The sequence below is a fragment of the Carlito syrichta genome, unplaced genomic scaffold (genome assembly GCF_000164805.1).
Source record: "Carlito syrichta isolate Samal-C Ts95f unplaced genomic scaffold, Tarsius_syrichta-2.0.1 Scaffold287905, whole genome shotgun sequence".
In the NCBI taxonomy this organism is placed as follows: domain Eukaryota; kingdom Metazoa; phylum Chordata; class Mammalia; order Primates; family Tarsiidae; genus Carlito; species Carlito syrichta.
Genome location: NW_007232001.1, coordinates 246,353 through 260,694, shown reverse-complemented (window position 1 = coordinate 260,694; position 14,342 = coordinate 246,353). Strand labels below are relative to the sequence as shown.

The 14,342-nt window shown below is 41.4% G+C and overlaps 1 protein-coding gene across 1 annotated transcript in view; it reads right to left on the bottom strand.

The window, feature by feature from the left end:
* Positions 1 to 728: 728 nt before the first annotated feature.
* LOC103255176 (POC1 centriolar protein homolog B-like) overlaps positions 729 to 14,342 on the bottom strand; it is a 67,750-nt gene continuing 54,136 nt past the window's right edge. Inside the window, exons 9-11 of the mRNA XM_021710011.1 lie at positions 7,808 to 7,888; positions 2,775 to 2,851; positions 729 to 1,044 (exon numbers count right to left, since the gene is read on the bottom strand). Of these exons, the coding sequence (XP_021565686.1) occupies positions 729 to 1,044; positions 2,775 to 2,851; positions 7,808 to 7,888 (474 nt within the window). The remainder of the gene's footprint in view (positions 1,045 to 2,774; positions 2,852 to 7,807; positions 7,889 to 14,342) is intronic.

Sequence of the window (14,342 nt, the reverse complement as noted above, 5' to 3'; positions counted from 1 at the left end):
AAAACAGTCCAAATAAACACACCAAAAGTAAAAGAATTTTGCTACCATAAACACTGAAGCCCACCAAAATTCTCTAGTGATTTGGAAAGTGAAAGCAGTTTAAAAAGTATGCATGATATAAAAACTGGGCTTTGTATTGGCCATCATTATCCCAAGCAAGATAAAAACAAAATATAGTAGGAATTAAGAAAACAAAAAAGGAAACCAAATTCTACTAAAACATTCCTCCAACTGTAAAAGTCAATTCAAGTCCTTGGTACGTGATAGGGCTGGTTGGCTGATTTAAAGCATCATCATTTTGTCTGTGTGTCAGGCTATATGACTGTGCAGAGTATGACATCTTCCACTGATGCCTGATGGTCTCAGAAAGCAAAAGCAAAGAGATGGAAAGACACAGAAAGAACCAGGTCCGGACCAGCACTGGGCCTCAGTAGCCAGCTCACTAAGATGATGAGGCGTTGACTCTCTGAAGCCCTAATATATTTTATACAACTCGACAGTGTAAAGTACAAAGAATTGACCAAAAAATGCACTTGAGCAGACTTCTTGTCTACTTTCATCAAATAATTAACTGACAAGTGGCTAAATAAAGAATGCAGCGAAACCGACTAGCTTGACTCTCTGCGCAGTGTTGAATAACTCAGAACAAGATGGGGACAGACACACAGAACAGCTGAGAGATACATTCTCTGTCCCTGAAACCCAGCAGCCCTGGCATTCAGCTCCTACTAAACCATCCTCTGGGACAGCAGGAAGCTCCTGACGGGCTGGCAGGCCAGGAGACAAGCACTTTCTAGAGAGCCAAGCAGCAATTTCCTGTGTGAAAGGCCCACCGCTGTGGCCACATTCCTCGGGGTGGATTTCTTCTCATCTCGGAGGATGTTTCTCTTCCGCAGGAAGAGGAAGGAACCAGTTGCTGCTGGCTGTGTGGGCTGAGAGCTGTAGGCATTGTCGGCGTGCCTGGCTCTCAGCTGTGGGAACCGGACAGGCGGTGTGTCCCAGGCCTGGCCCATCCCTGGTACCTGACACCACAGGCAGAGGGCACTGCTCAGAAAGCAGAGGCAGAAATGATACCCGGAACTTTGACACCTCCCAAGAAATGAGCTACTCTTCTAAAGGAAATTCTAAGAAACCTTGACCCTGGGGAACTTCCAGACAGCATACTTCAGAAACCTTTTGTAAAGTTTCCTTTTTCTTCTCTACACATTTCAAGAGAGAAAAGTCTAAGTCCTAAATCACCTTTATCAACAGGAATAAGGACCAGTTTCACTGCCTAAAGTATTATTTAACTAAGACTATTTTTAAAATGTTAATTAGCATAACATTTTTGGTGAATTCATTAATGTAAGTTTTCTTTGCCTGTGACTTTGAAATTTAAAGAGAAAAAACTCAAATTAGTAAATTTTTTGATATATTTTAATCAAACAGCAGGGACTAGGTGATTATTATGATTTTTTAAATTAAAACATATATTTTATTTGGGGAGGGGAAAAAGGCCCCTGATTCACACTATAATCTCTTGTTATAGTGATAGTCTTAATAAACTTTACAACTATCCAGGTCTCTGTCCTAAAAAAAAAAAAAAAAGCATGGTCCTTTAACCAACACTTTAATTTTTCAACAATTCCAAAGCACAGTTTTTAAAAGGGCAGCCATAAATTCACATCTGTTGGTAGTTTTTATAATATATGGGTCATGATGTACTTCAAAAGTAAGAATCCAACTAACTAGGAAATAGCCTCTTCCCCATCTATAGTATTTTTTCTCCTATCTCTATTTTAGAGATTGTATCTGAAAAAATAAATGCATGTTTTCTATTTCTAAATGGCAAGAGTTCTGTAAAAATATTGTTTTTTCCCATTTCCTTCTCTTAGTTATCATGTGTGTCTTACTTTTTAAATGTCTTTGACAATTTAATTACTTCTTTCAATTTCAAAGGAGAATGTTTTAAAACTATTTCTCAAACTTTACAAAAATTCCCCTTTTACCCTTATGAAGCACCTTAGCATTTCACATTTAATTTTTTGTGTTAAAAAATGAACATATCTCACTTGATATATTTAGTATCATTTGAAGTTAAGACAAAAAGTCTTAATAAAGGGATGCAGTGGAGAAAGAACCAGCCGGGGAGCCCAGAACCTGGATCCTATAAATGCGGAAGTTCGTTTCCTTTCACGCACTTAGAGTCAGGCAGGAGAGACACATGGCAGGGCCACTGAGCCAAAGCTTAAAGACACCACACAAATGTCTGCTCCCTAAAGTTTCACAAGCAGTCACAAAGTTACAGACGGACATACCTAGTTTCAGAAATGACCTGCGCTACACTTACAAGTCAAATGCCACATACACGCTGCTGTGAAGTTTAAACTTAACTTCATATTGCATATGACCATTTTTCACTTTCAAAGTTATAAATTTGAGTTCTAAGACATTTAGGTTTGCATACACTGTGTTCTTTTAGTCTTTCCAAATCTTTGCTTACATAAGCAGTTAGGAACTGAAATAACTCTGACTAGTTACGCAATGTTGTCTAGTAACCAGGATGAACTGTTGCCACAACATTCATGGAAATATTCTCTCTGTATCTGCAAGTTTACTCTGTGTGAGTTCATACATTTTGTCAGCACATTAATATTTTTCAGGTAGCATATACCACATGACAAACTGAAAGGGTGTCATCTTTTTCTTTCTAACAATAGGCTGATGCAAAGAAAATGTTCTGAGAGGAAAATCAATGAACTTGGCTGAAAAATGCAAATCTGAGGGCCATTTACGAAGGGAGAGTGCCCTTCCTAAAGTCACAAGACTGCCGGTTATCTCTGCACTGGTCCAGCTGGTCTCTTTCGTGATCCTAGAATGGAGGACAATCCTTTTTCTCAGCAGCCCCCCGCCAAACGACGCTGAGCCAAGAGATGTCCTCAGCTGTCCTGAGATTCCTCAGGGCTGCACCTGACTGTCCCTGGGGAAAGGAGACAGGGAATCCCACGGCTGACATTCAATCTGTCAGGAAATCCTCTTGGCTCGGCCTTCAACATACACCCAGAATCTGATCGCTCATCCTTGGCTGCCGCCCTGGGCCCGGCCCATGTTGCCTCCTGTCCCGTATTCCATGAGCTTCCTATTTAGTCTCCTGGCTCCTCCCCCATCACCACCTAGGTTTGTTTTCACAGCAGCCGGAGTGAACCTGTGAGGAGGTAAGTCAGATCATGGCCCTTCTCTGCAGGAAACCCCCCAGGGGCTCCCATGTCATCCGGATCTGGCTTTCTATTCGTCACCACCCCAACTGGCCTGCAGTACCCTTCCCAGAGGGCCTGAGACTTGCTCCCTTCAGTTCTTCACTCCAACGTCACCTGTCACATGACTTGTGTCCTAGTCATGCCACAACCGCAGCCTCTTCCTTTCTGCCTTCGGTGCTTTCTTCATTTTTGCACCCCTGTATGAATCTGTCAGTCGTCCATCTCTGGGATGTAGGCTTCTCTGGGGCAGGTGTCTCTGTTCTATTCACTTTCTTTAAAGCCAAGAGTGGAGAGTGGTGCAGAATAGTTGATAAATATTTATCAAGAGGCAGGGATGTATGCCAGTGGCCATCCTCCCTGGATTTGCCGATATCTACCACATGTTGAATTGGGCAAGCCTCAAAACCAGAGGGATGCCCTGTTATCACCACAGCCCATACTGCAGTTCCTTCCGAGGCACCTAATGATACCTTGCCTTACCCGTCACAGTCCCACCTGTCTCTAGTCAGATCAAGAAGCAGTCAAAGGTTTTCTTCTAGAGAAGTCCTCCAGCTTCCTCCAGCCCGCCAATGACCTCTTCTGAATATTTCCATTAAAAACCTGTCATTGACAATCACGTACATTTGGCATCTAGTGGACTGAAACCGACTTTTGTTTCATATCCATTATTTCTCTCCGGCTGGTCCCATCCCCTCAGTACCTCATGGGATGCCTTCTTGCACCATGGCTGATGGAGCAACAAGGGACAGTAGACCCTTGGATTTTTTCCATAATGTAATTGCAAGTTCACTGTAAATAACTAATTGGACTTGAAGTACTGCCCCGATTTTAAAGAGAGGTATATACATGACATTCAAGGTCTGCACAGTTGCCAGGATGGAGAGGAACCCTGAAACAGTCTCTGAGAAGAAGCCAGTATTTCGGCAATTAAGGAACAACAGCAGGATTCCTAACTTCATTTTGTTCATTTACAGGACAAATAATAATCAAATTAACACATTAACATTTAAGAATAGAATTTTCCTAAAGATAACAAAAAAATTGATAATCCCAGCGTATTTCAAAATAAATTGTATTTAAGTTTAGTTAAAATTAAAACTCTGTATGAGGATACAAGACAGAAACCCCTATCTTGCACATCTTCAGGGTGAGGAGGTGTGATCTGCCATCCCAAGTGGCCTCGCATGTCAATGCTCATGCCCAAGTGACCTTATGATTTTGAAGACAGGAACTTGGTCTAGTTCCAACCAAATGAATGAAAACATCAAAAAACTCAAGTGAAATCTTGAACTAAATAATCTTTAGAAAATTAGTATATAATAAGTGACTTAATATGATCAGAATCAAGACTCAGGAATCTGAGATCATCATTTCTAAACTATGACTACGCGGCAGGTAGCCAGTATAATCCTGTCACAGAGACATTTTTCCCCCCCTAACAATGCTTTAAAAATCCAGATTGGTAGCAGCTTATTTTGATCCCCAAATATTGTATCAAATTTCCTGCCTGGCATTAGAGACACAAGTGCAAGGTACAGAAATACCAATTATTATGTTACGTGCCACGATTTCCTCCCTGCAGTGAGAAGATATCTGAGCACACATATCCACACACTCAGGTCTCCAACTCATCCAGAAGAGAACACTGAATCAAGCAAAAGTGGGAACAGAAGCCAGCTGTTCCTTATATCAGGACAAACCTGCTTTTATGCTACCAAGAAATTTGGCAAATTAAGGTTTAAAGAGTAATTATTTAACATCCCATCTTGGCTATATTAATTTCTAAGGAAACTTCCCTCCAATCTATAAAAACCAAATGAACAAACCACAAAAAGAAAAAGTAACCATAATAACAAAAACAAAAACTACCTTTAAACACTGCCTGTTTGGGTTTCCAATGTCTCTGGGTTTTAAAATGACAATCTTGTGAAAAGTGCACACCAAAAAACAACACAATTGTGCTTCTGCCAAAGCAGACACAAACCTCCTGTACAATTATGTCTGACTGGTTGTGCAGAAGCCAAGAGAGAAACCGTCAATGGAGAGAGGGGCTATCGATCAATAATTATTTACCACTGTGTTCAAGGAAAAGTAAACAGTTAAAAAAGTAATTCCCCTTTAGTTCTCTAACCAATTATCTCTCACTGAACTAAAAGAAAAAGGTATACATTGAAATTTTAAAGGAAAACCCTTTTGAGATATCCTTTTACGAATTGAAATTCTTTTTGAGTATTCACGTCTTCAGAATGGCCTGGGAAAATGAAATCCTTGGTCCTTGCCTGAAAGCAAGCAACTTCCAGATTGTCAAAGAATTTATCCAGATGGGACTTCACTAGCATGATCCCAAACCAATGTACAGCAAACAAGATCTTACTGTCCTTTTTCTTGCTTGCTTGCTTGGTTTTTATATAGCATTGAGTGCACAACTCAAAGTCTGTATTGGGTGAAACCATGTAAAGTCACTGATGTTAGACTATTTTTGCCTACAAAATGACAATTTTGTATAAATCAGGCTAGTATTATCCCTTACAACTAATAACCATACTTTTCAATTTTAGTTTTCTGCTTTGCAGCACAACTGTTAAATGCCACATGTCTGTTACACAAAATTGTCCTCCCAATGTCCCCCATATACATATCCCCTGAGTCAGGGCCCTACAATGGAGGCCAGTTGATTTGGGTATCACTAAGTGAGGATCCAGGGTCGACATACTGCTGTTCCTCACTCAGAGACTGTTATGCCAACTCCTGTGGCACCGTCCGTCCAGACTGTGTCGATGTTGCAGGCATGAGGCTTCGTGAAGTGTGACAGGTGCTGGCAGGGAGAGTAGAAGGTGGACCAGAGACTTTTTAATGATCTGTGATATTTTCTAGGCCAGGAATACTCGTTTTAGTATGCTGACTACCTCACCTGGAGGCAGCAAATCTCACAAGCCTCTTATCCTCTGCTCTCTCTCACTACGTGGGAAACAACCCAACTCACCAGAATTTTCATGTTTCTACAATGTGCACATTAATTAATTCACTGAAATGCATGTATTGAACACCTAGTATAAGATAAGCTAAACTGTGGCAAGTTTTAGATGTTTAGTTAACTTTTAATTTCCTAAGTCAGTTGTTAATGCAGAGATGCCGTCAGTTACTTTATAGATACGAATAATGTAAGAAACAAGACCACAGATTGGCTTGAAGTCCTAGTTGTCACCAGCAGTTCCTGGAATTCCCTTTGACAATCAGCCCCTCGGCTGCCCTCTCTTGGTTTTTGTTGCTGACGTTTTTTTGTGAGAGATCTGGGAGTCTTCTCCGCTACAGATGAACACTGAAAGGACTCTTGAACAATTTAGAGCACTTTCTGGAACAGAAGAGATTCAAAATGGACCAGTCCTCTGTAGAATCCCTCTCCAATAAGTACTGTTCTTGAAATCCATTGGAGAGCTTATAATATCCTAACGTCAGGGATTTTTCTTTTCATTTCTTTTTGTTGTTGTTCATATATTAAAATTTGACCCAAAGTATTGAACTAAACTGATGCCATAATAGCAGTGTCACCAAAGACCACGTGTTCTTCCCATTAGATCTTACTACTCACTTGCACCAACCAGCAGGATCAACTGGAGCAATGATTTGCCTCGAAAAGATTAAGAAGACTCTGTGAGTGAAAAGCTACAGCTCTCAGTCTTTGAACTTTGAATACACTGAATAAATTATATATATGCAATTTTATAAACAAAATTGCTACTATGAGAAACACTTCTTGGTTGGGTGCAGTGGCTCATGCTTGTAAACCCAGCACTTTGGGAGGCCGAGGTAGGAGGACTGCTTGAGCCCAGGAGTTTGAGAGGAGCTTAGGCAACATAGCAAGACCCTATTTCTCTAACAAACCAAAGAGCTAGCCAGACATGGGGATGGGAGCCTGTAGTTCCAGCTACCTGGGAGACTGAGGCAGGATGTCAGGGCTGCAGTGAGCCATGACTAAGCCACTGCACTCCAGCCTGGACAACAGAGTAAAACTTTGATTTAAAAAAAAAGAAAAAAAAGAAATACTTATTTCTAGGTAATCCATTTAAAGAGATAAAGGGAAGTGATAGCTTTTCTTACAGCTTCTAAGGAAAAGACTGGAAGCAAGTTTAGCACCTCTGAAGATCAAATAACACAGTAGGGCATCTGCTCTGCCACAGCACGTGGACTGTCAACTGGGTGGCATCTTAGTGGGTGAGACAGTGGGTAGGGATTAGACTGAGCTCAGGGACTCAAAGTAAAACTTTCCTGGAAATTGGTGCTGCTCCCCCTAGTGGCTATTTAGAAATATTGTCAGTGTTTTTGAAATACATTGTATCTCAATGGCAATACAATGTATCTCAATGGCAATAAAAGGTATCTCAATATCAATACACTATATCTCAAAGTCAACACAAAATTTTTGTACTAAATTCTTCCTCGACTAAAATGTTAGGTTACTTACTTGGCCCACATTTTATCTTCTCCCCTCACGCTTTTTAAGAAAAATGGATCAAATCAAATAATTAAATACTGCTTAAATATTAGAAGAAGGAAAAAAAAAAAAAACTTACGGTGGTAGAATCAAAAGAAAGGATATCCACAACAGGAGGAGCAGAGATCTGAAGATCGATGACCTCGAGCTTTGGATTAATCTGTGCATACACATAAAAAAGTTACAGTGAGATTTTTTACACCACAAGAAACTGAAAGCTATTTGTAGAAACCTAGAAGGTATTTCATGATATATGCCAAAATTGAAAAATGTTGGTATATGCATTCATATAGATGCAAACATTTTAAGCAAAATATTAACCAACCAATTCTACCAATGAATAAGAAAAGATCGCTATGACAAAGATGAATTAATTTCAGAAATAAAAGAATGTTTTCAAATTTAGAAAAATCCAAGTAATTTACTTACAAAGGGATATTAAAAAAAAAATGACCCACCTCAAAGGATGCAGAAAAAAATCCTAGCCAGTTCAGTAAGACAAGAAAAGGAAATAAAAGGTGTTACAATATAATAATTAGAAAGAAATTACATTGCCATTTGTATGTATTATGATTACCTATGAGGAAATTCCTAAAGAATCTACTGCTAGCTCTTTAGACTAGTAAGAAAGTTTAAGAAGATTGCTAAACCCCAAATCCATAAAAAAATCAACTACATGTTTGCATTTGAGAGCAGTTCAAAAATGTACATTTTAAAAAGACACCACTTACAATACCATAAAAAATTATTTTTCTTTTTTTTGAGTTGGAGTCTCACTCTGTCTCCCAGACTGGAGTGTAGTGGCGGCTCCCAGCCACTGCAGCCTCAACCCGCGGGGCTCCGGCGATCCTTCCGCCTCAGCCTTCCAGGTAGCTGGAACTACAGGCGCACACTACCACACCCGGCTAATTTTTTATTTATTGTAGAGATGAGGTCTCGCCAAGTTGCCCAGGCGGGTCTCGAACCCGCGGACTCAGGTAATCCCTTCACCTTGGCCCCCCAAAGTGTGGGATTACAGGCTGAGCCACCGAGCCCAGCAAAAAATTCTTAAATACATCAGAACAAACATACAAAGCTGTGAGAGACCTTATGGAAAAGAAAAGAATAAAACTTATGTTAACACTAAAAAAGGCTCACACAGAAAGCCACATTATAAAGAGCCCAGAAGCAGAGTGCTGTGTTTGGTGAGGGGAGCGAAAGAGAACAATGGCACCACAGAGGAAAGAGGAGTCATAGTTGAAAACATGGGCCTGCTTGCTGGATCCCTGCCCAATACTACATATGAAGGTGGCTGGCAGATATGTTGGAAACCTAAATGTTATGTTAAAACTAGAAAGTTAATAGAAGAAAATGCATAAGAATATGTTTGTAATCAGAAGCTGAAAAAAATTATCTTAAAAATTGCAAAAGCAAAACCATCGGGGGTGGGAGGGGGAGATATATCTGGTTATACCAAAATTCAGAATTTCTGTTAACAATGGACGTCATAAAGTCAATTATTGCATTAGGATGTCTAAAATAGAAAAAAACCTAAAATAAATGAGAAAAACCTACAAATCAATGAAAAAAGAGAACCAGTCAAAAAACAAATTATCGATGTGAAAACCTAACAATCAGCATAGGAAGAGGTGTTCTGAAACATCAGTAATGAGGAAAGTAGAAAATAAAGCAACATACCACTTAACACTCATGTGGCTGCAAAAACTAGAAAGTTCAGTGACACCAACATTGTTTATAGCAGCACTGTTCGCCATGGGGGAAAAAAACAAAAACAACTGGAACTTTCTTAAATGTCTATCAACAGAAAACAGACTATGGGAATTGCTACTGTGATAACGTCATTGGAATACTACACAGCAATGAAGATGAATGAAACACAACTATGTACAGCGACATATGAATGCATGAATTCAGAATTCATGTGTATGAATCAGGGTTTGAATGTTAAATTAAATCGAGTTAGAAGCCAGGCACAGTGGCTCATGACTGTAATCTCATCACTTTGGCAGACAGAGATGAGAGGATTGTCTCAGGCCAGGGGTTCGAGATCAGCCTAGGCAACATGGTGAGACTCATCTGTACAAAAATAAAGAAATTAGCCAGGCATGGTGACTAATACCACTACTGTAGTTCCACTACTTGGAAGGCTGAGGCAGAAGGATCTCCTGAGCCCAGCAGGTGGAGGCTGCAGTGGCTGTGAGCGTGCCACTGTTCTCTGGCTTGGGTGACAGAGCGAGACTCCAGTTCAAAAAAAAAAAGTCACAGACAAATATATTTAATACAATTCCATTTATATAAAGTTCAAAGTCACTCAAAACTAAACAATACTTAATTATTTATTCAGACATATAAAATTACAAAGAAAGGCAGAAGAATGATTACCTAGAGTGATGACTACCTTTAGGGGAGGTTATTTCAGAATTTGAAAAGAACAAATAATAATATGATGATAAAAATAATAGTAATAGGCCAGGTGTGATGACTCATGCACTTTGGAAGACCAAGGTGGGAGGATTGCTTGAGCCCAGGAATTTGAGTTCAGCCTGGACAGTGTAATGAGACCTCGTCTCTACAAAAAAAAATCAAAAAATTAACTGTGTATGGTGGCACACACCTGTGGGCCCAACTACTTGAGAGGCTGAGGCAGAAGATCACCTGAGCCCAGGAGGTCGAGGCGGCGGTGAGCCATGATGGTGCCACTGCACTCCAGCCTGGGTGACAGAGTGAGACCCTGACTCAAAATAAAATAAAATAATTAAAAAATTCAAACATTATAAATACAGAGATGTCAACAAAGGGCCACAAAGGTGGCAAAATGTTACATGAAATGAATGGTACCAGCAATGTGTACTGAAGAGCCTCAAGGAAGAAACCGAGGCCTGAGAGCTTAGATAGTGAGAAAGGCTTCCCATGGAGGAAACGGGGCTCACAGTGGCTCCTTAATAAAGGTCTAGAAAACAAAAACAGACACAGAGATGTGTGAGAGCATTCCTCAGTACAGTGGCAGAAGACTGACATGCTATTTTTACCCAGGGGTAGAAAAAGAGACAATTAGAGATATTAGAAAGGGTCAAATCATGAAGGGTGGAGGACCTTTTGGGGAGACCAGAGGTTGGAGGCTACAATGAGCTTTAGAGAGTAATCTGACAGAGATATGTACAGTCTCAGGAGTAAATTAGGGAACAGGATGTGGTGGTTCATGCCTGTCATCCCAGCACTTTGGAAGGCTGAGGTGGGAGGACTGCTTGAGCCCAGGAGTTTGAGACTAGCCTGGGAAATGTACTGAGACCTCATCTTTACAAAAAATCAAAAGATTAGCCAGGCGTGGTGGTGCACATCTGTAGTCCCAGCTCCTTGGGAGGCAGAGGCAGAAGGATTGCCCACCTAAGCCAAGGAAGTCAAGGCAGTGGTAAGCCACAATCGTACCACTGCTCTCCAGCCTGGGCAACAGATCTAGATCCTGTCTCAAAAGGATAAAAATAATAAAACAGGGCTGGCGGTGAGGACACAACTGCAATAGCCCAGGATGAGGGCTGAGCCCAAGAGAAGAGGCATGGAATGATTCCTGAAGGCCTTCTCATGCCTGAGGGGTATGGTTGCAATTTGAGAAGTGGGAAGAAGAATTGATCATTGTCAGTGGGGAGGCGCACACAGAGGACACACCCGCACAGGGTGGAGAGGAGGGACAATGGCACAGCCAGTAAAGCTGTTGCCTCTTTCCGGCTGCTCCATAAAACAGAAAACCAACAGCCTCGAGCTGTCAGCTCTGAATCTGGAGTTGAGGCAGAGATGAGACACCCGAGGGTGGCTGGTTTTCCTCTGGAGCTCGGGCTCTGTCCAGAGAGATGCACGCAGACTTGTCATTCTCGTGTCTCTGCTGCCCCCTAGAGTCTAGAGGAAGCCACTCACCTACGAAAATATAATCTGCTCGCATCCCCTCCACGCGGGTAGGAATGACAATTTATAGGTTGAGTCTGCTAAAGCCCAAGAGCTGGGACTCTGCAGGCCTCCCCGCCTGCTGACAAGTGAAGCACTTAAGGCTGCCAACGGGTGGCTTTTGCAAATGCCCAACAGTTTCACCAGCAGACTGATAGGCAATTCGGGCAGGTCTTAGAGGAGTCACAGAAAGGCTGTCTTGCTACAGGTTCATAAATGAAACATTCATGGGTACCACAGAAAGAGTAAGTTAGAAAAATTAATTAGTTCACTTAGATACTGTTTATTCTACATATATATGTGTATATATATATATGTTCTATATATATGTACATATATATATAGTAGAACTACAGGCGTAAGCCACCACGCCCAGCTAATTTTTATTTATTTTATTTATTTTAGAGATGAGGTCTTGCCAAGTTGCTCAGACTGGTCTCGAACCCTGGTCTAAGGCAATCCTCTCACCTCTGCCTCCCAAAGTGCTGAGATTATAGGTGTGAGTCACCATGCCCAGTCAATTCTACATATTTTATTTTATTTATTGTTTTAAGTGAGAAAGCAGGATTTATTGAGAAGACAGAAAAGCTCTCATGGTGGGAGGGGACCCAAAGGGGTTGCCCTACATATTTTAATAATAGCTTTATTTACTTTAAATCAGGAAATATTAACTTCAAAAAAAGTTTTCCTGGTTTTTTGTTTTTGAGTCAGAGTCTCACTGCGTTTTCCAGGCTGGCGTGCAGTGGTTTGCTCATGGCCACTGCAGCCTTGGCCTGCTGGGCTCAGGCAATTCTTCTGCCTCAGTCTTCCAAGTAGCTGGAAGACTACAGGTGTGAGTCACCACGCCCAGATTAAGTTTTTTGTTTTTTTTTTTAAATTGTAGAGATGAGGTCTTGCCAAGTTGCCCAGGTTGGTCTTGAATTCCTGAGCTCAGGCAATACTCTTGCCTCTGCCTCCCAAAGTGCTGAGATAGCAGGCATGGGCCACCGCACTCAGCCCATTCTACATATTTTAATAATATATTAACTTCAAAAATGTTTTCCTAGTTTTTAAATATTTTCAAAGTAACCTAGGGTAAGCTCACCTCGCCAAATGCTTTGAAAAACAATTGAATATACCAAATTCAGTGCTTCAAAGTAGTTGAACTACTAACCATAAATAAACACAGCACTTCTGTTTTGACTATTCCATTCTAGGTAAAAGTTCTGAACTTCAGTAATCTTTTGACCCTGTGAGGGATCCAGGTATATTAATTTGAAGTGGCTGGGCATGGCTGCTTATGCTTGTAATCCCAGCACTTTGGGAGGCCAACATGGGAGGATTGCATGAACCCAGGAGTCCAAGATCAGCCTAGGCAACATAATGAGACTTCGTCTCTACCAAAAAAAGAAAAAAACAAATTAGGTGTGGTGACATGTGCCTGTAGTCCCAGCTACTCTGGAGGCTGAGGCAGAGGGATCGCTCTGAGTCCAGAAGGTCAAGGCTGCAGTGAGCTGCACTCCATCCTGGGCAACAGAGTGAGACCCCAACTAAAAAAAATTTTTTTTTGAAGTAAAGTCTTTAAAGCAAAATTTGGTACTAAATTATTTATTCATAATACTACAAATGTTCTCTGCCGGCCAGGCTCAGTGGCTCAGCCTTTACTCCCGTGTTTGGGGAGGCTAAGGTGAGTGAATTGCCAGAGCCCGCGGGTTCGAGACCTGCCTGGGCAACTTGGCGAGACCTCATCTCTACAATAAATCAAAAAAATTAGTACGGCGTGGTGGCGTGTGCCTGTAATTCCAGCTACTTGGAAGGTTGAGGCAGAAGGATCGCTGGAACCCAGCAGGCCGAGGATGCAGTGGCTGGGAGTGTGCCTCTGCACTCTAGTCTGGGCGACAGAGTGAGACTCCAACTCAAAAAAAAAAAAAATGTTCTCTACCCAGAAAACTTTACATTCTTGCTTCATCAAAAGATATTTTTAAGAAAAAACAAAAACCCGAACAATCAGCATTCATATGCAAAATCCTGTCACTTTTATTTATTTATTTATTTATCTCTGAGTTGGAGTCTCACTCTGTCACCCAGACTGGAGTGCAGTGGCACTCTCTCGGCCACCACGGCCTCGACCTGCTGGGCTCTAGCCATCCTTCCGCCTCAGCCTTCCAAGTAGCCGGAACTACAGGTGTGCGCTACTATGCCCGGCTAATTTTTTATTTATTGTAGAGATAAGGTCTCACCAAGTTGCTCAGGTGGGTCCCACGGACTCAGGCAATCCACTTGTCTTGGCCTCCCAAAGTACTGGGATTACAGGCTGAGCCACTGAGCCTGGCCCTGTCACTTTATATCACAGGACCTGTACATGTTTTGCAAAAGTAAGCCATATTGTATACTTAATTTACGCAACCATGCATGCTTACAGGTCATTTAAACTGTGTACACAGGGGCTGACTAACCTAAAGGCCATAAAAAACTTAGTCACAAGGACCAACATTGTGTACAGTGCAACTGAATTCTAATTCCATGAAGACAAGTCAGTTTGTAATAGAATTTTTAAGTGCACATGTGAAAAGTATGGCTGAGAGCGGCTTTGCTGGCCTAGGTCATCCTGACCTGAAGACACAAAGTAACAGAGCTGGCTTCACGGCTTTCTGACTGTACCGTCAGAGCACAACTACTCAGACAACTCGTTGACATTT